The sequence below is a fragment of the Bubalus kerabau genome, chromosome 9, assembly GCF_029407905.1.
Source record: "Bubalus kerabau isolate K-KA32 ecotype Philippines breed swamp buffalo chromosome 9, PCC_UOA_SB_1v2, whole genome shotgun sequence".
Lineage (NCBI taxonomy): Eukaryota > Metazoa > Chordata > Mammalia > Artiodactyla > Bovidae > Bubalus > Bubalus kerabau.
The window spans coordinates 50,231,586-50,253,666 of record NC_073632.1 but is presented as its reverse complement, the minus strand read 5'-3'; the positions used below and the strand labels follow the sequence as shown (position 1 = coordinate 50,253,666).

The 22,081-nt window shown below is 45.5% G+C and overlaps 1 protein-coding gene across 2 annotated transcripts in view; it reads right to left on the bottom strand.

The window, feature by feature from the left end:
* Positions 1 to 255: 255 nt before the first annotated feature.
* The window catches only part of SCML4 (Scm polycomb group protein like 4), a 40,430-nt gene continuing 18,604 nt past the window's right edge, over positions 256 to 22,081 (bottom strand). Inside the window, exons 1-4 of one of the 2 annotated variants that reach the window (XM_055535281.1) lie at positions 21,081 to 21,484; positions 9,726 to 10,016; positions 3,019 to 3,164; positions 256 to 556 (exon numbers count right to left, since the gene is read on the bottom strand). In XM_055535281.1, the coding sequence (XP_055391256.1) occupies positions 431 to 556; positions 3,019 to 3,164; positions 9,726 to 9,972 (519 nt within the window). In that variant the 5' untranslated portion in view covers positions 9,973 to 10,016; positions 21,081 to 21,484 and the 3' untranslated portion in view covers positions 256 to 430. Of the gene's footprint in view, positions 557 to 3,018; positions 3,165 to 9,725; positions 10,017 to 21,080; positions 21,485 to 22,081 lie in introns of those variants that run through there. The other variant, XM_055535282.1, reaches the window with a different exon arrangement.

The window sequence follows — 22,081 nt, the reverse complement described above, 5'->3', positions numbered from 1 at the left end:
TCCAGGTCAGAGTTAAAGACGGGGGGCTGCTGTGGTGGGCATCCCCACAGAGCCTGCGGAGACAAAGGTTCTTCCCACATGCTTGGAAATCTCCAAGGTCCTCCTTGGGTGATAGCCTTCAGTTCCCCAAACTCTCATTATAAAAACAGGACCTACCCTAAGAGCAACGAACCAACTAGAAATATTAAAAAATAATGGGCCTTTTTTGGGTAATTTTTTGGCAAATCATTAAAACAGAGGAACCTTTCAAAAGGGCCATGTTGAATTTTTTAAAAGGTCAAGAACTATGAGTTTTATTTTAAAAAAAAAAGACCAAGCCTTTGTGACAGTTCTTTTTCAGAAGAGAGTCCTTGTGATGGTGGTGATGTTGGTAAGGCAGATGGTCTGGAGATTCTGCTGTCTGGACTTTGCTTGTGTCTTTTAAACACCTTCAGAACTTGTCTTGCTTCAGTTTATCAATATGGTAGCAGAGTTTCAGTGCAGGCCCCAGCTTCAGGCCCAAGTATTTCATGATCATGTCACTCTTCAGCAACAAGAGGGCATTGCCATCAATCTCCTGGTGGAACAGGATGAGAAAAGAGAAAACCCAGAAGGTGGTCAAAGTAATCAAATAGTGGCCACGGTGAGAGTGTGGTCAGGAAATAAGGTAAGGGAATACGGATTTACTTGGATGTATATTCTCCTGGTCCCACAGCAGTATCTTCAAAAAATAAACGAAAGCCCACAAATACTATGTGCTCGTCGTGCCACATTCGCCCTGGGGTCATGATCCACTGGATCTTTCATATTCCTGCTCTCTCCTGATAGAAGGAATCTAACCTAATCCCAGCCATATTCCCAATACCATGCATATGTTTACCTCTTTATCCAATCTAGGGCTGTAGGAGCGAGAAAGCTTCAGTGGACTGAATGTGTCCTCCCCAACTGCTCCCCAAATTCATATGTTGAAATCCTAACCCTCAAGTGATGGTATTTTGAGGTGTGAGTTTGGAAAGTGCATAGGCCATGAGGGTGGAGCCCTCTTGAATGGGATTAGTGTCCTCGTGAAATGAGAAGGTAGCAGTCCAAAACCTGAAAGAGGGCTCTCACTGAAAGCCGACCTTGATGGCGACCCAACCTCGGACTTCCAGCCTCCAGAACTGAGAAATGAATTGCTGTTGTTCATAAGCCACTCAGTCTACGGTACTTTGTTACAGCAGCCTGAACTAAGACAAAGTATCATCTCATGAGACCCTGAAACTAGTGGTTCCCTTTCCATTCCAGGCACTGGTATAAGGCCCTGACTTCCATTCATCATCCTAATTGCTGGTTTCTATTCTTGGCAAGCCCACCAGCTTTCAACGGATTATCAAATTGCTAATGACAATCTAAAAGGGATTTCAGGTGCTTTTCGACCCTGTCAAGAATACTAGGTGGCACACAACTAAAGAATGCACCTGCTTCATCCCAGGGTTTAGCACAAACACATACTGAGGGAAAGCCAATCCTTTGAGGTCCTGAAATTGCTCCCATTTGTCTCTGAAAATGGTAACCCATCCAGACTGCATGCTGAGTTCACAAACTTAGTAAGGCTGGGTTTCCTCCTTCATCTATAGTGCTACTTTCAGATCACTAGAGAGAGAGGGTGGAGATTTTAGGTGCTCGGGTGGGAAGAAGAGGCACATTCAGGACTCACATAACTTCAAGTGTTATCAGCCCCTCCCATTCCTCTAACCAGCCAGCCGTTCAGCCAGAGAAGCACCTACTCTCTGTCACTCACACTCCATGTCCTTGGTAGCAAGGCAAAGCTCATCTGTGAGCCCTCCCAGGGGCCTCATTGCCTCTCTTTACCCACTGCCTAGACTTCTGCTGACTCCTCTCATGCTGGAAGGAAGCCAGAGTCCTCCCACTCAGATCTGTCTAAACATCATCCCTCTGCAGTCCTTGCTCTCAAGTCCCCACTGTTAACTGAAGTCAAATATATCCCTAATAAAATATGAGTGTTGGGTGAGATGACGATCCTCTCCAGGTCTGAGTGTATGATTTTTGTGAGCTTCATTTCAAATAAAATAAAAGACAAGGAGAAAAAAAAATGGTAATGCTGGTAGAAGAATGCTCCCTTTCCTTCACATGAGATGTCTATGTCCTAGTCCCTGAAAGCTGGGAATTAAGGCTGCAGATGGAATTAAGCTACTAACCAGCTGCATTTAAAATAGAAAGAGTGTCCTGGATTATCGGAGAGGGAGGGAGACAATACAATCAGAGGGTCCTCAGAAGTGGAGGAAGAAATCAGAATAAAGAACCAAAGAGCTGGCGGCTTGAGAAGGACTCAGCTTGATGTTGTTGGCTCCAAGGATGAGGACGGGAAGATAGGAGCCAAGAATGAAGGTGGATCTCGATGCTGAAAAGGCAAGGAAATGAATTCTTCCTAAAGCTTCCAGAAAGATGTCAGCCCCACCAACACCATGGTCTTCTCTTAGAGAGACCCCTGTCAGACTTCTGACCCACTGAATTGTAAGATAAGAAATTTCTGTCATTTTAAGTTACTACATTTGTGGTAACTGGTTACGGCAACAATTGTAACCATGACACAGAAGGCTTGGCAGATAAAATACTAATCATTACCAGTGAAAAAAATTTACCATCTTTATATATTTTAGAATCTCCTAAATAATGATACAAATGCCTGCTAACCAAAGGCCATCTTCAAGCCAGGCACTGTGCATTTTTTCATTTAATCCTCAAAGCAGCTTAAGAATAGGCACTGTTAGCTTGCTGGCACATTGTAGGTGTGTTACCAATGTTTGCTGAATGCACAGACAAATAGACGGGCGAGAAAACAGGACTCCTGATAAAGGCCAAGTGAGGGAACAGATGGGACAAACGTGCCTTCGGTATAAGACTAAGTGGCTGTTCTGCTCTGAGAAACCTGTGGTCCCATCTGGCCTCCCTTGAGTGGTGCCCCCAGGGTGTAGTGCAGACGCTCCCCAACCCCACAGCTCCCTGAACCCCACCCCCGAGGCCCACCACGGTGCATACATGCTTCCGGAAGAGCTCCACATGGGGCCCCAGAGCCTGCGGGTCTGCGTCTTTCAGGAACCAGACCACATCCTCCACGGACCAGCTGGAAGGGTTCCTGCTCCTTGGCCGCCGGGCATCCTGCCTGTCCGGAGAAGGGTTTGAGGCTGGAGGGGAGAGCACAGAGAGGGAGGCCGTGAGGCTGCGGGCTTGGGCTCGATGCCCACCTGGTGCGGCCTGCCCCCTTGCCTGGCCCTTGAGTCCAAGGTGGCCTGAGTGATCTCCTGTGACCGAGTGAGGCTAGAAGTGCACCGGAGGTGGCTCCCAGAGGCAACCCCCCACCCCCTCATCTATACAGAGGAGAGCACCAGAAGAGGGATCTCCTCCAGCAGTGGAAATGCTGACCCATGTTAGACTTCAGAGACCCCTCCTGACCACTTCTGTCTCTGTAGGCCCTGGACCTCCTGTGACCAGGCCTTGGTGGCCAGAGAATGCTTATTATGATAGGCTCTGGAGTGCTGTGATGCCAAAATGACATCAGGTCCTGTGTGACTTCGCTGGCATTACCCTGAGATGACATGGCAGGATGGAGGGAGCATTTCGATGCTTGTCCTGGGTCTCTACTGCCATGGTCTTGGAAGCCCTGTCTGTGAGAGGTCTGTACCCTGCGCCCACACTGAGCACCTCCCCAGCCCTTGGTTCTGCCGAAGCGCTCACTCCAACCTCACCACTAGACGGGGTTCCTGGACAACAGGAGCCTGGTCCCGTGCCTGGCCCATGCTGGTCAGGGACATGAGTTGCATTGTGGCATAAATGCTTTTCCCCCAGGGCAGATTAAATGGTGCAAGATCAGTGAAGGAGGAAGAGAGTAGGGAGTCAGTATTTAGGCAATATTTGGGGGTGGTGTGTTTTTTTTTCTTTTGTATGTCCCAAACTAATCCATCCTCTTTCCCTAGAAGCAGCATCTCCTCCTCTTCATGCTTCTGAAACCTCAGTCATCTCTCCTGTCCTTTATTTGCTCCTCAAATTTAATTATTCTGAAGCTCTTAGAAGGATGCCTCTCACAGGGATCTCCTCTCTTCCATCCCTGCTGATTACAACATGGGATTCATCCATCCATGGCATTTCATGTGATATTCTCTGCATATAAGTTACACAAGCAGGGTGGCAATATACAGCCTTGATGTAGTCGTTTCCCAATTTTGAACCAGTTTGTTGTTACATGTCTGGTTCTAACTGCTGCTTCTTGACCTGCATACAGGTTTCTCAGGAGGCAGGTAAGGTGGTCTGATAGTCCCATCTTTTTAAGAATGCTCCACAGTTTGTTGTGATCCACACAGTCAAAGGCTTTGGTGTAGTCAATGAAGCAGATGTTTTTCTCAAATTCTCTCGATTTTTCTATGATCCAACGGATGTTGGCAATTTGATCTCTGGTTCCTCTGCCTTTTCGAAATCCAGCTTGTACATCAGGAAATTCTTGGTTCACGTGCTGTTGAAGCCTAGCTTGAAGGATATTGAGCACAACCTTGCTAGCATGTGAAATGAGTACAATTGTGTGGTAGTTTGACCATTCTTTGCCATTGCCCTTCTTTGAGATTGGAATGAAAACTGACCTTTACCAGTCCTGTGGCCACTGTTGAGTTTTCCAAATTTGCTGGCATACTGATTGTAGCACTTTCACAGCATCATCTTTTAGGATTTGAAATAACTCAGCTAGAATTCCATCAACTCCACTAGCTCTGTAGTGATGCTTTCTAAGGCCCCCTTGACTTCACATTCCAGGATATCTGGCTCTAGGTGAGTGATCACACCATCATGGTTGTCTGGGTCATGAAGATCTTTTTTTTTTACAGCTCTACTGTGTATTCTTGCCACCTCTTCTTAAGGTGTTTATCCTTCCTCCTTTCCAAAGAAGTTCTAGTAGCCATCAAAGCTCAGGTAGATCCCCTCACAGGCAGCATTTCCATGTCCTGCCATCTGGATGTCACCTTCCTCTACTTTTAACCCCCAAATCTTTGTTCTTCTCTTAAAGATGCTCTGCACATTCTGCTTAGTATTACTGTTATGCATGCGCTTGCCTGTAACCTCCAGTTATCTTTTAAATTCTTGAGGATGATCTTTTTCATCTTCCCCCTAGTCATCCACAGACACCTAATGAGCATCTCTTCTGTACCAGGTCCTGGGCTAAGAGTTTGGTGAAAAATGTAATCCTCTCATTGTGTGCGTGCATGCTAAGTCACTTCAGTCGTGTCTGACTCTTTGCAACCTGTGGACGATAGCCAGCCAAACTCCTCTGTCCACGGGATTCTCCAGGCAAGAATACTAGAGTGGGTTGCCATGCCGTCCTCCAGAGCATCTTCCCAACTCAGGGATCGAATCTGTGTCTCTCACGTCTCCTGTATTGGTAGGCAGGTTCTTTACCACTGGTGCCACCTGGGAAGCCCAGAATCCTCTCATTACAGGGTTTATAATCGTTAACTCCTCCATGCCTCCAAGCAAATACATTTGTAATATGGGTTCAATGAATGTAAAACAAATCAATACACTTTGCAAAAACAATATTAGTAATTTACACAAAAGCTTTGTGTGTGTAATCCTTAATCTTATTTTCAGGCTCTGAACAATGAAGCAGCTTCCCTACAGAGTAATTCTAAGTTCGTAGTTGAGAAGACTTCCTTTCCATTTATGTTCTTTAATCTCAGGGTGCAGCAGTTTTTCTGCTGTCTCTTTTTTCCTCCTCTTTTCAATGTGCTTGAGAAGGGCACAGCTCTGCATTGGTGCTGAGAAAAATATATTATCACATTGCTGTGTCTATTCTCAATACAATGGTTTGGTTGAGAATTGGATTTTCTTTGAGATTTTCCCTGCCTTTTCCTTGTTAGACCTGGAAGGGTCCCCTTAGGTGATCTGGCATAAGGTGGGGGGTGCATTTTGCCAGGAAACTGTTAATGCACCCCGCGGCTATCTGAATGTGGATGCATGCTTATTAGAGATGATTTCATTGCATTTAAGGACATCTGCACTCAACAAGGGGAGGAGGAACCACGGAAATCGCATTTGCCTTTGGAGCCTGCCCCATCGGAGTGTCGGCAGTAATCAGGGTGATAATAGATGCTCTGATTACAAAGGCGGGAAGCCTTCAGTGCCAAGAATGATTTTTAGAGTGATCAGAGCAGAGGTCAAATCTAATTTCCCATGTTTGACAGGAAGGAAAAACACCAGACTGACTCACAACACCATCCATGGGAGCCTAAGGTCCCCTGAGCAAGGCCAGGGAAAGGCTGTCTCCGTGAGCCACAGCCATGGGATTGAGCAAGGGGTCTGGCTAGTCTTTAGGGTGAGGCTCTCCAGGCAATGAGTGTGGAGGGAAAGTGGCTCCGCTCCTGGCACCTGGTCCTAGCTGTGGGCATTTTCATGTTTCCTCTCTGAGGGGCCTTAGAGTCACGCAAGACAGACAGTAGCAGGAAGCTGTCACACCTAGAGACCAGCTCAGGATCCAAAGTGAACTAGCTCTAGGAGGGAGAGAGGGAGCTTTCCAGCCTCTGCCATGCTCACACAAAGATAATAACCACACAGTCCCTCCAGCTGCTGTCAGGCTGTCAGGAAGACACATGGGTCTGGGCTGACATAGCCAGGCTAGGCAGATGTGACTGCATAGTGGTCAGACATGATAGATGTGAAAAAAATCTTGTTCCTAAAAGAACAGAGTGTGCAAAGCACTCGCTGATTGCCTTTGTGAAAGGGGGGCATTCTCCAGTGCAGAGAACTTGGTGCACGGTCAGATCTGTTCCCTGGGTGCTGCTGGAGACATGTGCAGAGTGAAACCCAGCTGTGAATGGATGTAGGATGAAGATGGTGGTGGCTCCTTCTAATGCTGAATTCACACCCACCAGGAATGGAATGACTGTGAATCCATCTAAAGTAATTCCGGACACCTTCACAGCCCGGTCCGCCTGCGGCTGCCTGTGTATCACTCTCTGTCTCATACAGGCCCACAAGCACACGCATAATTTCCTTTTGCTCACTCATAATTCAGAAGACACTTTTTAGCTCATGATAGAATCCGATGAAGGAAGAGAAGGATCAATGAGCCAGGAGTCAGAGGCCCCTCCACCCACCACTGTGCGAGTGTCTCTGTGCTTCTCTGCTGGGAAATGAGGAGTTGGGAAGGATTGCTAAGGTCCCCTCAAACCACCGCCTCTCCTGGGCAACATGAAGGCACTACATTCTCACACCTCTGAAGCCTTATCAGCGTGTCTGTGTGCAAAGCGCAGAGAATGAGAGCCGGTGGCCAGGTTTCCAACCCCTTCCTGGACCTGATCATCTTATTCTTCATGGGCTTCAGGTTCTTCATGCTGTTTCTCGAGAGTATTGTAAGAATCATGTGATTCTGTGGCTTTGGGCTGGAGCCTGATGACAAGCATCCTGAAGGGAAGCCCATCGGCTTCCAAAAGGGCCGCCTCGGTTTTGTTTGTTCACCATCAGTCTCTCTGCAATTGGAGACTGTCCAAGAACAGGGCCCATATCTATCTTGCTCACAGCTCCACTCTTGGACCTTAGACAAGCATATTGTGCTCCATGAGTATACGCTGGCCAGGACTGACCAAAATCCCTCTGAGTCTTAGTTGCCTCAACAGTCAAATACCTACCACACTGTGAGGATTAAATGCGATAATGTGAAGCATTAAACAGTAAGAATTAATCAAAGGTAGCTGCTAGTCTTCTTACTGTTAAACGTCAATTCCATAGTGGCCAATAGATTCGTCTTCCTGAGTTCTGTGGCCACCATCTCACGTCCCTGTTCAGAAATGTCTGATTTCCACAGAGTAAAGAAAGCCCAATCTGCTTGGTTTGAACCCCAAATCTCCCAGCATGATTTCCGTCCATGTCCCTGCACAAACTCTTCTCATTCCTTGGAATGAATAAGCCCTACTACACCTTCACTCACTTTACCCCCTGCCCCACATAGAGTGCTGTTCCCATTCTTCTTTTTCTGGCTGAATCATTCTCTATGCACCACCCAAGGCCATACCCTATAGACTCAAACTCGAACCCATGGAAAGCATGTAGGTGGTAAGGTAAGAACAATGTTGAAGTTACTTCAATTCTGAAGCTTGGACACACTCTCAGTTGGGAATTCTACAGCATCTCCTGTTATCCAAAAACCTCTTTATATTACTAGTTCTTAGTGATTATATCTTGGATGAGAGACAGAGGTGAGCTCTCAGATTTTCACCTGAGTATCAGCAAAAAATAGGAAAATGTATCCTGTGAATACATCCTTTGAGTCCATAGGCAGAGGTGATATATCAAGAGAGTAGTAGTCCAGGGTAAGAATTCATGGGAGAGAGAGGACTGAGAAGTCTGTCCCATCACTGATACCTACCTTCTCACCCAGTCTCATACCAGTTTCTGATTTCTGCAGGTTTAAACCATTAAGGTTAGCACCATGGGGGAAAATCCATTTCTAGGTCCCTTCCAGTTTTATGACTTGGGTCAAACCCTCTTAAAGAAATATGGTTTCTTAATACTGACTGCTTTCACTTGGGATGCAATTTCAGAGCAATACCAAGCACTTCTTTGGGCAGAGGGAAAACTTAATAGCCCTCCAGAAGGCCTGCGGCAGCACCCAAGCTGGCTGCTAGGTGACTAATGGGTAAGGAGGCCAGGATTTTCTCTCCTATTTTAATCTACCTTCACTCAGTTTAGCATGGTTTATCTCTATGGTTTCCACATGTGTTTAGCTGTGCAAGCTCTGTTCAAGCTACACAAATGAAGAACCCCACTCTGCAAATGTGAAGAGGCCCTGGTTACAGAGGGTGGTGGTGGAGTCCTGTCTGCTCCCATCCCCTCCAGCCTTCCCCTAGAACCTCAGAGGGACCCACTGAAGCCCACTGAGCATGTGAAAATCCCAGGCACAGTTTTTGAAAGCCAGCTTTAGAGCCAGCTTAAGTCAAATCCTGGCTCAGTGCTTGACTGACCTCTTGATCTTCACATGCTTTATCTGTATATTGAATCTAATAATGCCTACAATAATAATATACACCTGAAATAATAATAGGGCTTCCCTGATGGCTCATTTATAACTCATAAAAGTCATAAATAATGTGTGGAGAGTGTCTGGCCCATAGTAGGTGCTCAATACATAGCTATTTAGGCTATGCTTCAGACAGGCCGCTTTTCTGGGGCTGCAGAGGATTAGAGGGAAGACCTCATGAAGCCGAGAGCTTGGCTCCTACTGTGAGATGGAAGGGAAAAAGTACGAGAGATGAGGAGACACAGCACCACAGGAGGAAACAGGCAGAAGGAAGGAACATTTCTAATCAGCAGTGGCTGAAAACTGCTAGTTACCGACCCAATCCACCTGCTAAATGCACGGAGCATGGACAGCAGAGCCACAAAACGGATGATCCCAGGTCTCTGAATTGTGATGCACACACCAACTATAAAAACTTCTATTGTAGCTGAGCCACTGTACATTTTGGATTCTACTTATTCCTACAGTTTAACCCACTCTCATACACCATTGTCTTTGCTTGTGGTCAAAGGTTGAAGTCAGCTGCCTTCAAGAACAACAAAAATGCACAAAGGGATTTGTAGAAACATCTAATTTCCCTGTGTTCCCACATTCAAACAGCCACAGTCCCCAGTCCCTCTATACTCGGTGGTCTCAGGGCAAGGGCACTGGAGGTCAGGTCATGGGGAAGCCAGATCATGCGTTACATTACCACATCTGTTTCCTTCAAGAGCGGTCCCATTCCTCTTGGGGCTGGAGCCAGGAGGCCGCAGCCCAGGTGCCAAGGGGCCTCCGGGGCACATGGGGCTGGTGCGGGGACCACCGACTGTGGTGGCTGAGCCACCCCCAAGGTGGCCGTCTCCAGAGTTCTGCCGCTTGCAGTACAGCGAAGAGGAGGTGGGCAGGGAGCTCCTGTGGCTAAAGGTGGGGGAGGAGGGGTCCACGCCATAGCGGTTCATGCTCGCAGGGTTCACCAGGCACTCCTCGGTGGTGACTGTTTTTGCTAGGCAAGAAGGCAGAGCAGAGAAGCAGAAATTAGAGAGCAGTCAAGAGGCCACCAGGCTCTGGGTCTTGGAAAATCTTTCCCCAGCAGCACAGGTGCCACTGTGTGTGGGGATGACAGAGGAGAAGGAATGGACCCCAAGGCATACACCCCAGTAGCTCAGCTCTCAGCAGAATGACACCTGCCTCACCAACAAAGCAGACTTTAGTAGGGATTAGGACATGTGACCTTTCGTGTTCCAAGGAAAATGAGATCATCTTGGTTATTGATGACGTGTAAATAAAATTCAAACAAAGGTCTTTCTTCCTCTATGGCTCTGCTCCTCCAGGAGTCTCTGCCAGCTTGTTGGAATCTCCTGGCTCCCTCTTCTTTTGCCCATAACCACTGCCTTCCTTACCTGGCCCAAGATTCCTGGGAGAGATCAAGCCAGAGTCACGATGTCCCAGAGTCAGGAGAAACAACTCTGGCCTGCGTTCTGGTACAGGTGTGGCGGCACTTCCTCCCCATGCTTTCAGTTCCAGTATACATGAAGGCACTAACCTTCCACAAGGTGAACAAACTAGGGACATAAATGATGATCTGGATGGCCCCATGGTCCTCCCCAAACCCTGCAGATAAGAGAGAAAGACCCTATCTAAAGTCCAGAGAGAGTAGAGGACCTGAAGAGCCTACCAACCTTCTCCTCAGCTCCCTCACCCAAGCAGATCAGGACTTTCTACACTTTTAAAGCTCATTCTTATAGCCTGTTGAACTCTATCTGTGAGCTATACAAATGGTGTGGGGTGTTTTGTTTTGTTTGGAAAGACAAGGCCTAGAGGAATTATAGGAATAGAAAGAGGAAGAAAAATATTCTAGCAATTCCTTTTCTTCTTGACCCTAGATAAGATCATATCTGTCTAACTCCATCAATAACCATCCAAATACCACACATGATAAAAACAGATATGGACATCCCCAGAGTGACTTTAAAAAAGAAAAACCAATGGACCCCCCAAGGCTGGCAATAAGTAAGCACATCTGGGGCCACGAGATCCAGATGTCTTCTGTAAACCAGTATGGGTTACTCCCACAATATAGGTATTAAAAGATAAAGACTTGATTTAATTAGGGCAACTACCAGGTCTTCTCATATATGGGGATGCATTTGGAGCTGGCCTAGAAATAAAAACCACCACATGTGGGATACAGCTAAAGCGGTGCAGTGCCTAGAGCAAATTTATATCTGTTAATATTTATATTTAAAAAGAAAAATCTTAAATTAATCACCTAATCTTCCTCAATAAAATACTGAAGTAAAGAAGGGCAAACCAAACCTAAAGCAAGTACAAGGAAGAAAATAATAAGGACTGAAGCAGAAATTAATTAAATAGAGGACAAAAAAATAGAGAAAATCATGAAACTAAAGCCTAGCTCTTTGAAAAGATCAACAAAATTGACAAAGTTTTTAAGCTAGATTGGCTAAGAAAAAAAGAAGACTCAAATTACTAAACTCAGAAATGAAAGAGATGACATTAACACCAATCTCAAAGAAATAAAATGGATTAAAAAATATTAAATTGTCACCAATAAACTAGGTAAATTAGAAGGAATGGACAAACGGACAGAAATAGACAATCTGAATCGACATAAAGCAAGTAAAGAGATCAACTAGTAATCAAAAAACAAAGAAATTCAGACTTAAATGGCTTCAGAAATTAATTCTACAAAGCATTTAAAGAAAAATTAAAACCAGTTCTTCACAAAGTCTTCCAAAAAGTAAAAATGGAGTGCTATGGACTGAATTGTGTCCCCCTCAAATGTTCATACATTGAAGCTCTAGCCCCCCCGGGCAACTCTACTTGGAGAGAGGGGCCATAATGAGATAACTGAGGTTAATTAAGGTCTTAAGGGTAGGGCCTCAACCCAATAGTACTGATTAAAAAGAAAGTACTGACAAGAAGAGGAAGAGACATGAGAGAGTCTCCCTCTTCATACACACGCACAGAGAAGAGGCAATGTGAGGACACAGAGAAAGTGGCTGTCCACTAGCCAGGAAGAGTGGGCCACTGGAAACTAACCCTGATAACAGCTGGATCTCAGAGTGCTGGCATCCAGAACTATGAGAAAATAAAGTTAAAGCTACCGAGGATGAGGTTTCTTTTATGGAAGCCGGGCAGACTAATATAAGGAGGGAATATTTCCCAACTCATTCTATGAGAACACCAATACCCTGATACCAAAACTAGACAAAGACATCACAAGAAAACTAGAGATCAATGTCTTATTAATATGGATACAAAAATTATCAACAATATACTAGCAAAACAAATCCATAACATACAGAATAACTTATACATCATGATCAAGTAGGATTTGTTTCAGGGATGCAGGGTTGATTTAACATCTGAAAATCAATTAATGTAATACATGACGTTGCCCATTAATGTAATACATGATGATGCCCATTAATGTAATATACAGCTTCCAGATGGTCAAGCTGGTTTTAGAAAAGGCAGAGGAACCAGAGATCAAATTGCCAACATCCACTGGATCATGGAAAAAGCAAGAGAGTTCCAGAAAAACTTCTCTTTCTGCTTTATTGACTATGCCAAAGCCTTTGACTATGTGGATCACAATAAACTGTAGAAAATTCTGAAAGAGATAGGAATACCAGACCACCTAACCTGCCTCTTGAGAAACCTATATGCAGGTCAGGAAGCAACAGTTAAAACTGGACATGGAACAACAGACTGGTTCCAAATAGGAAAAGGAGTACGTCAAGGCTGTATATTGTCACCCTGCTTATTTAACTTCTATGCAGAGTACATCATGAGAAACGCTGGGTTGGAAGAAGCACAAGCTGGAATCAAGATTTCTGGGAGAAATATCAATAACCTCAGATATGCAGATGATACCACCCTCATGGCAGAAAGTGAAGAGGAACTAAAAAGCCTCTTGATGAAAGTGAAAGAGGAGAGTAAAAAGTTGGCTTAAAGCTCAACATTCAGAAAACTAAGATCATGGCATCAGGTCCCATTACTTCATGGGAAATAGATGGGGAAACAGTGGAAACAGTGTCAGACTTGATTTTTCTGGGCTCCCAAATCACTGCAGATGGTGACTGCAGCCATGAAATTAAAAGACGCTTACTCCTTGGAAGGAAAGTTATGACCAACCTAGATAGCATATTGAAAAGCAGAGACATTACTTTGCCAACAAAGGTCTGTCTAGTCAAGGCTACAGTTTTTCCAGTGGTCATGTATGGACGTGAGAGTTGGATTATAAAGAAAGATGAGTGCAGAAGAATCAATGCTTTTGAACTGTGGTGTTGGAGAAGACTCTTGAGAGTCCCTTGGACTGCAAGGAGATCCAACCAGTCCATCCTAAAGGAGATAAGTCCTGGGTCTTCATTGGTAGGACTGATGTTGAAGCTGAAACTCCAATACTTTGACCACCTGATGCGGAGAGCTGACTCATTGGAAAAGACCCTGATGCTGGGAAAGATTGAAGGCAGGAAGAGAAGGGGACGACAGAGGATAAGATAGTTGGATGGCATCACCGACTCAATGGACATGGGTTTGGGTGGACTCCGGGAGTTGGTGATGGACAGGGAGGCCTGGCGTGCTGCGGTTCATGGGATGGCAAAGAGTTGGACACGACTGAGCGACTGAACCAAACTGAACTGACGATGTCCATTAATGTAACATACAACATTGATAGAATGAAAACCAAAGATCATATGATTATCTCAATAGATGCAGAAAAAGCATTTGACAAAATCCAACTCAACACACTAGGAATGGAAGGGAACTTCCTCCAACTGAAAAAAAGCATTCCACAAAACACCCTACACTTAACATTATAGTTAATGGTGAAAGACTGGACACTTTTTCTCCTAAAATCAGGAACAACACAAAGATGTCTCTATTCTTGCTACTTCTAGTCAACACTGAATTAGAGGTTCCAGCCAGGGCAAATAGGTAAGGAAAAGAAAAGTCATCTAATTTGGAAAGGAAAAGTTAAAACTATCTGTTTATGTAGAAAATTCTAAGGAATCCAATAAAGCACTATTGAAATTAAGAGATGAATTCAGCAAAGTTACAGGGTACAAAATATGTAAATATCAACTGTACTTTAAGCTATGGTTTTTCCAGTAGTCATGTATAGATGTGAGAGATGGACCATATAGAAGGCTGAGCACTGAAGAATTGATGCTTTTGAATTGTGGTGCTGGAGAAGATTCTCGAGAGTCCCTTTTACCGCAAGGAGATCCAACTAGTCAATCTTAAAGGAGATCAACCCTAAATGTTCATTGGAAGAACTGATGCTGAAGTTCCACTACTTTGGCCACCGGATGTGAAGAGTGGACTCATTAGAAAAGACCCTGATGCTGGGAAAGATTGAAGGCAAAAGGAATAGAAGGGTGGCAGAGGATGAGATGCTCAGATAGCATCACTATCAATGCACATGAATTTGAGGAAACTCCAGAAGATAGTGGAGGGCAGAAGAGCCTGGCATACTGCAGTCCATGGAGTTGCAAAGAGTCAGACACAACAGCACACACACACAGAGAAAACTGGGACCCTCACACACTGCAGAGGGGAATGTAAAATGGTACAACCTCTTTGGAAACATCCTGGCTCTTTCTCAAATGGTTAAAAATAAGTTCACCATATGACCCAGCAATTCTACTCGTAGGTATATAAATTTCCAAGAAAAATGAAATTTCCACACAAAAACTTACACATGAATATTTACAGAAGCACTATCATAAGAGCCAAAATGTAGAAACAACCCAAATAACTATCAGCTGATGAATAGGTAAACAAAACATGGCATATCCATACAGCGGAATATTATTCAGGCATACAAGGGATGAAGTATTGATCCATGCTACAGTGTGAACGAAGCTTGAACTATTATGCTAAGTAAAGAAACCAGGCCACAGAATATCACATATTAAATGATTTCATTTGTATGAAATGTCCAGGATGGGCAAGTCTATAGAAACAAAAAAGTAGATTAGTGGTTGCTTAGGACCTGGAGATTCGGAGAAGGCAATGGCAACCCACTCCAGTACTCTTGCCTGGAAAATCCCATGGGCGGAGGAGCCTGGTAGGCTGCAGTCCATGGGGTTGCGAAGAGTCGGACATGACTGAGAGACTTCACTTTCACTTTTCACTTTCATGCATTGGAGAAGGAAATGGCAACCCACTCCAGTGTTCTTGTCTGGAGAATCCCAGGGATGGGGGAGCCTGGTGGGCTTCCGTCTATGGGGTTGCACAGAGTCGGACACAACTGAAGTGACTTAGCAGCAGCAGCAGCAGGACCTGGGGACTGGGGGAGCTGGGGGTCCTAGCTAAGGGGTGTGCTCTGTTTGAGGTGTGGAAAATGTTCTACAACTGACTGAGGTGAGAGCTGCACAAATCTGTGATTCTACTAAAGCTGTTGAATTTAAATGGGTGAATTGTATGATATGTGAGTTATATCTCAATAAAGCTGTTTTAAAAAACATCACAGAGGCCCCAGTGTTTGGCTGTGAACAGATTCCTGAGAGTGCTGTGCAGTCCAGCCTGACACTGCTTTGGCCACTAGGACAGGGATGTGAGAAGCAGAGGGGAGGCCTGCGTGCCCTGTGCTCATCTTTTGTGGCTAACGCAGTGCTGCAAGAGGTCTGCAGGAACCTGGAACCCTGCACCTCTGCCTGGATGGCCTCCATTTCAGCATCCCTCCTGGTCAGAAGACATCAGTGGGAAGGAGCTGGCTATGAAGCTACGTACTAGGCTGCTTCTTGAGTGGAGTGCTGAAGAGGAAGACAAACATTTTTGAGAATCTACTAATATGGCCAGCACATTCCTAGCCAGTCAGCAGCAAGGCTGCCATTCCATTCCCTTTATCAAACAGTATTCCTAGACTGGGATACTAATCCGTTCTGTGTCCCCAGTGGCAGGTGCTTTGATGTATGTGAGGAAGCTACTCATAGTGTCTGGCATGATGCTTGGCATACAGAAGGTGCTCAATAAATATTTATTAAGTAGACATTTGGGCACTAAGGCTGCTATTACAGAGAAGATGCATTAAAATTCATATTGTTAAGAACTAAATATGAATGCTTCATGTGGATGCATGGCAAACAATGAAAAACTCTAAAACATTTATTCTGTTTATTAAATATTTCAAATCCAAATTAAATATGCCTATGGAAGTCTGACAATCTACAGTAGTGAATGCAGATAATTCAGCAATCTGCAGTATGGCTGAAAAATACAGATGCAGATGGAATATTGTTCTCCTATGACAACGTGTGGAGATGCGGAACAAGGGAATGTGGACTGTATTGGTTTAAAAACTGCTGACAACCATGGGTGAGATCAAAGGTAATAAAAGTCAGCTTCTGGGCTATGATCCAAATGAATTCATCATAAAGTAAAACTGACTTGAGAGACTATCAAACAACAGCCCTCTACCTGGCAAAGGCTCTGCCAGTGACTCCGAAGGTGGTCAGGTGGACAGTCGTGGAGATGGCTCACTAAGCCGCAGACATGGTCCCGCACAGCCTGCAGCTCCCGGGAAGCCCGGGAGAGAGCAGCACGCTCAGGTACACACACCAGGGTGCCGTTCAGAATTGAAGAGATGCAGCTGCTCCAACCCAACTAGGACAGCCTTTTCCTCACCTTTACAAATAGGGGTGCTGACACTTACATCACACCTGAGGGTAAAAACAACTGACCCAGCGAAGGCCGTCTTTCAACCACAGGACTGAAAAGGACCCTCACTGAGCACCCTGCCCAACATTTCCTCAAGTGTTAAAATGTGTCCCACTGGCCCACCAGGGGCTGATTCTTGGTGGTACTTAGGTGTATTCGTTTCCTAAGGCTGCAGAAATTACCACAAATCTGGTGACTTCAAACAACAGAAATCTATTCTCTCCTAGTTCTGGAGGCTACACGTCTGAAATCAAGGTATTGGCAGGGTCATGCTCTCTGAAGGCTCTAGAAGATCCTTTTTTGCCTATCTGCTTCTGGTGATAGCCAACGACCCATGGTGTTCCCTGGCTGCAGACACAGCACTCCAACCGCTGCCTCTGTTGTCACATGGCCTTCTCCCTGTGTGTCTGAATCTGTGTCCACATTTCTTATAAGGACACCAGTCATTAGATTGGCACCCATAATCCAGTGTGACCTCATCACAACTTGATTAGTGCAAAGACCCTATTTCCAAAGAAAGTCCCTTTCACAAATATCTGCAGTTAGGACTTAAACGTGTTTCTTTTTGGAAGACACAAAAACTGGTGAATGTTATCTTTTTATGGCCATGTATTTTAGTGCACAGCAATAAAATATAATTAACCCATCAAACTATGCTTCCACTGATAAGATATCACTGCTTGAGATGACTAAAGGCTAAGGTTAAAAGAAATGAATCCATTTAAAGGAATATCTTGAGTAAATACTTCTTTAGGTTTCCTCAAACAAAGCAAAAATTACGAAGGTGGTAAATTAACGGAGGAACACCTGGAGCTCACTCCAAATTCTCTCTTCAGGCAGGGGTGGTGTTTGGAAAGGAAAATAAAGTAAATAGCTGAGCCTCTTATTTAAAACATTCCCCAAAGAGATTTTACAGTCTCCTCACAGTTAGGTCATTATGCCACAAACCTCACTGCCTAAAACTTCTTCCTTATATCTGACCCCAGTTCCTATTGCTTCAGTTAAAAAGATGACTGCTGGATACATACAGTTTATACTCTTAAAACCATTAAGCCATCCAACATACGGGGAAGATGAATTACAGGTAAGCAGAACTTCTAGTAGTTTAAGAATTTAATGAATTGTGGTTCATGAATTGTTTGTTACAAAACGACCATTTGAAAAAGAAGAAGGACCAAACCTATCCTTGGAGACAGAACTGTATTTTTCAAGCAGTTTTGTGGATGACTGGGGAGTGAACACCAGATGGGGCCAGCAGACCTGGGATTGTCTGGCGAGAGTGCCTTATGAAGATCCGTCTTCCACACGCAGACTCATGGCAAACCAGAGGGCTGACAGATTAACACATTCCTGGTCCTTTTCTCCCAGATGAGATGAGAGAGAAAATTCCTTCTCATCTGAAATGAGTTGTCTTGTCACCTGGCAGCTCTCATTAAACAGGAGGCAACAACCCAGCCTCTAGTTAAAGCTGTTTCATGGCTGTGGACAGCAGCACAGTAGGGTGAACAAGAGGCACTTGGTGTACTTCTCTTCTATAAACCCTGCCTCTATCCAAGACGCTAAGGATGCCACTTGTAAATCATGAAGTCTTTCCTCCCGGAAAAGGACTGATCTGCTTTTGTACGATCACAAGAGTGTGCTTAAATAGAAAGGCACAGGCACAAATGGCTCTCACAGAAGCCTGCCACATTGTCAGGATTTGGTGTCTTGGAAACTTTCAAAAGAGGCTGGTGTGCCTTTTTCACTGTGGCTATCTGTGGATTACGGTTTCCCCCAGCTGCTACATATAAAGTCTGCCTATTAGGCCAAAGAATACGCTGCGTGCTCTGTGTGTGCTCAGTCGCTCAGTTGTGTCCGACTCTTTGCGACCCCACAGACTGTAGCCCTGAGACCAAACTATGGTGGAGGTAATGAAGATGAGAAAGACTTCTGCTTTGTTGACTATGCCAAAGCCTTTAACTGTGTGGATCACAACAAACTGTGGAAAATTTTTAAGGAGATGGGAATACCAGACCACCTGACCTGCCTCCTGATAAAACTGTACGCAGGACAAGAAGCAACAGTTAGAACTGGACATGGAACAACAGACTGGTTCCAAATCAGGAAAGGAGTACGTCAAGGCTGTATATTATCACCCTGCTTATTTAACTTGTATGCAGAGTACATCATGCGAAACGCCAGGCTGGATGAAGCACAGGCTTGAATCAAGATTGCTGGGAGAGATATCAATAACCTCAGATACCCAGATGGCACCACACTTATGGCAGAAAGTGAAGAAGAACTAAAGAACCTCTTGATGAAAGTGAAAGAGGAGAGTAAAACTGTTGACTTAAAACTCAACATTCAGAAAACTAAGATCATGGCATCTGGTCCCATCACTTCATGGGAAATAGATGGGGAAACAGTGGAAACAGTGACAGACTTTATTTGTTTGGGCTCCAAAATCACTGCAGATGGTAACTGCAGCCATGAAGTTAAAAGATGCTTGCTCCTTGGAAGAAAAGCTATGACCAATCTAGACAGCATATTAAAAAGCAGAGACATTACTTTGCCAACAAAGGTCCGTCTTTAGTCAAAGCTATGGTTTTTCCCGTAGTCATGTATGGATGTGAGAGTTGGACTATAAAGAGAGCTGAGTGCTGAAGAATTGATGCTTTTGAACTGTGGTGTTGGAGAAGACTTGAGAGTCCCTTGGACTGCAAGGAGATCCAACCAATCAATCCTAAAGGAAATCAGTCCTGAATATTCATTGGATGGACTGATTGTTGAAGCTGAAGCTCCAATAACTTTGGCCACATGATGTGAAGAACTAACTCATTGGAAAAGAACCTGATGCTGGGAAAGATCGAAGGCAGGAGGAGAAGGGGATGACAGAGGATGAGATGGTTGGATGGCATCACCAACTCAATGGACATGAGTTTGATCAAGCTCTGGGAGTTGGTGATGGACAGGGAAGTCTGGCATGCTGCAGTCCATGGGGTCGCACAGTCGGATGTGACTGAGCAACTGAACTGAACTGAGACTGTAGCCCACCAGGCTACCCTGTCCATGGAATTCTCCAGGCAAGAATTCTGGAGTGGGTTGTCATTTCCTCTTCCAGGGGATCTTCCCGACCTAGGGATTAAACCCAGGTCTCCTGCATTGGCAGGCAGATTCTTTACCACTGAGTCAGCTGGGAAGCCCAAAGCATACTCCAGAAGAGTTCAAACCTGCTCAGCCTCAAAGGATAGCCCTTTGCTCCTGAATCTGCACCAGGTCTAAGCCTTCTCGTTCAGGGAACACAGCTCTAGGGTCTGAGGAGGGTGGACTCCTCCCTCTGCCTGCGCCCCTGCAGAGGCTGGGGCGGGGTTGGAGGGGGGAATGTCCCTGCATCCTCAGCTTCCAAAACACCCAGCACGGCCCGGCCTGCTGCATTCCCAGGTCAACTGAGTGCCTGGAATGTGGAGAACCTCTGAGGAGAAGCAAGAAGAGGCAGAGGGACAGGAGGGAGAAAGCCAAGAGCCAGGAGAGAAAGTCCGAGAGCAGCAGGAGTGGCCAGGGAATTCTTTTGAGGTGTGTTGACCTATTTTCATGTAGGACACAAGACCCAAATGCTCACAGTTAAGTGAGCTTGGACTATTTAATTTATTTAAAGAATTTTAATGGCACTTAACTTGCATTCTCTAAAACAAAGCCTTGAAAAGTGGCGACACCACGATCTGCAAAATTATTCTCAAATAGGATCTCTACATGCAATAATAACCCTACACCCATCTCAGACTCTGTTCTTCCCAGCACTAAATAGTTCTCTCTCTCCCCACGCCTTCTCTCTGTCTCTCTCTCTCTCTCTCTCTCTCTCACACACACACACATACAGACACACTCACCCTCCATTCCCCATCTTATTTCCCCACATCAGTCACAACTTTCCAGCTGAAGGAACAGCTGCACAGAGTGAACCCTTTCTTCAGTCATCTCTGCTCCTGGCAGATTGATTGCCAGCAGGTCTGCCCAGCCCAGCCGGCCACACAACTCTGCCCAGGCTGGCAGGAAGGTCAGACCACGGGATCAGTGTCCAGAGGGCTCCGTGTGTGAATGCCTTGGCTCTGCTGCATAACGAGATGGCAGCACCATGGATCCCTAGCCCTGAACCCCAGATTAGAAGAGAAAGTAATACAGTCAACCTGATTACATCGCCTCTTGATTATCTGTGGGGTAACTATTCCCCTCTGCTTAATCAGGTGCCACCACCTAAGAAGCACAGCCAGTAAACTCTGAAAAGCAGGGAAAGAGACCTGCAAAAAGAAACAGAAAGAGCTGGGGAGGAGGGCCAGGAAACAATCGCAGGTCCCAGTAGAGCTGCCCTCCCCGGCTCAGAGCCCGACACCTGGGTTCCTACCTTGAGTGGCTGCGCCACCAGGTGCCTCACGCACGCTCCTCTCCAGCACCGCAGGTGCCCAGCCCGTGCTCGGTGCTGTGGGACCTAGGGGGGACCTCTGAGGGACTGCCTGGTGTCAGAAACCCCCAGATTTCCTCTCTGCCTTCCTGCCGCCTTTCGCTGAGGTTCTCGCGGAGGTCTGCAGGTTTCCTTCTCTCCTGCTTGGTCCCGCCCCTTGTTCTTGCTCAGATAAGCTCATCGTGTTTTCCCTCAGGGCCCTCTGCAGCCTGCTGTCCCAGCCTTCCTGGTTCAAAGGGCACTGGGCCACACCACCTATGAGGCTTAGCCTTTCATTCGCCTCAATTAAATTTTCCATTAACTTGGTCTCTGGCCAGTATAGATCTTCCCTTCAAGCTTGTCTCTAAGTTCAGATCACTCAGCCCTCAGAATCAACCTTATGACTCCCCTCTGGTCCATTCAAGCACATTTATACTTATCCTCCCTAATGAGATGTACAGAAACCGACCGTAATTTTAATGCCTGACACCTGAACTTCTTTAGTCCTTTCTAATGTTGCTGGTTTGCCTGAGACTTTGTTCTTTATGATTTAAGATCTCCTCTCGCGGAAATTTTGCCCAAAGGCAATTTTGCCCAACGTCGGCCACTTTAGAACAGTGAACGCCCTTTCAGTCTCCAGAGGAGAACAGGTTCCCTCTCTGTAGTCTTTTCTTTGCAGCTTTGCCAAAGCCTCTACCCAGAGGCTTCTGGGAATTTCCAGATGGAGGGGGATGGCGAGAGTGGGGGGCTTTCTGCCATCAAGCTCTGTTTCTTCAACAACTTTTGGGTCTTTATAGGAAACTGGGGAAACTTAGAGTGACCCTTACTCAGGAAAATGCTGGAGTCCCTGGAATAGAGGACACCATATAAATTCTGGTTCCAAATGGACATCCTGACTTTTAGGAAGGCATTCCAATATTTCTCGAGTGGGTGAAGTAGGCTGCATGTTGTGAGCATCTCTGTGG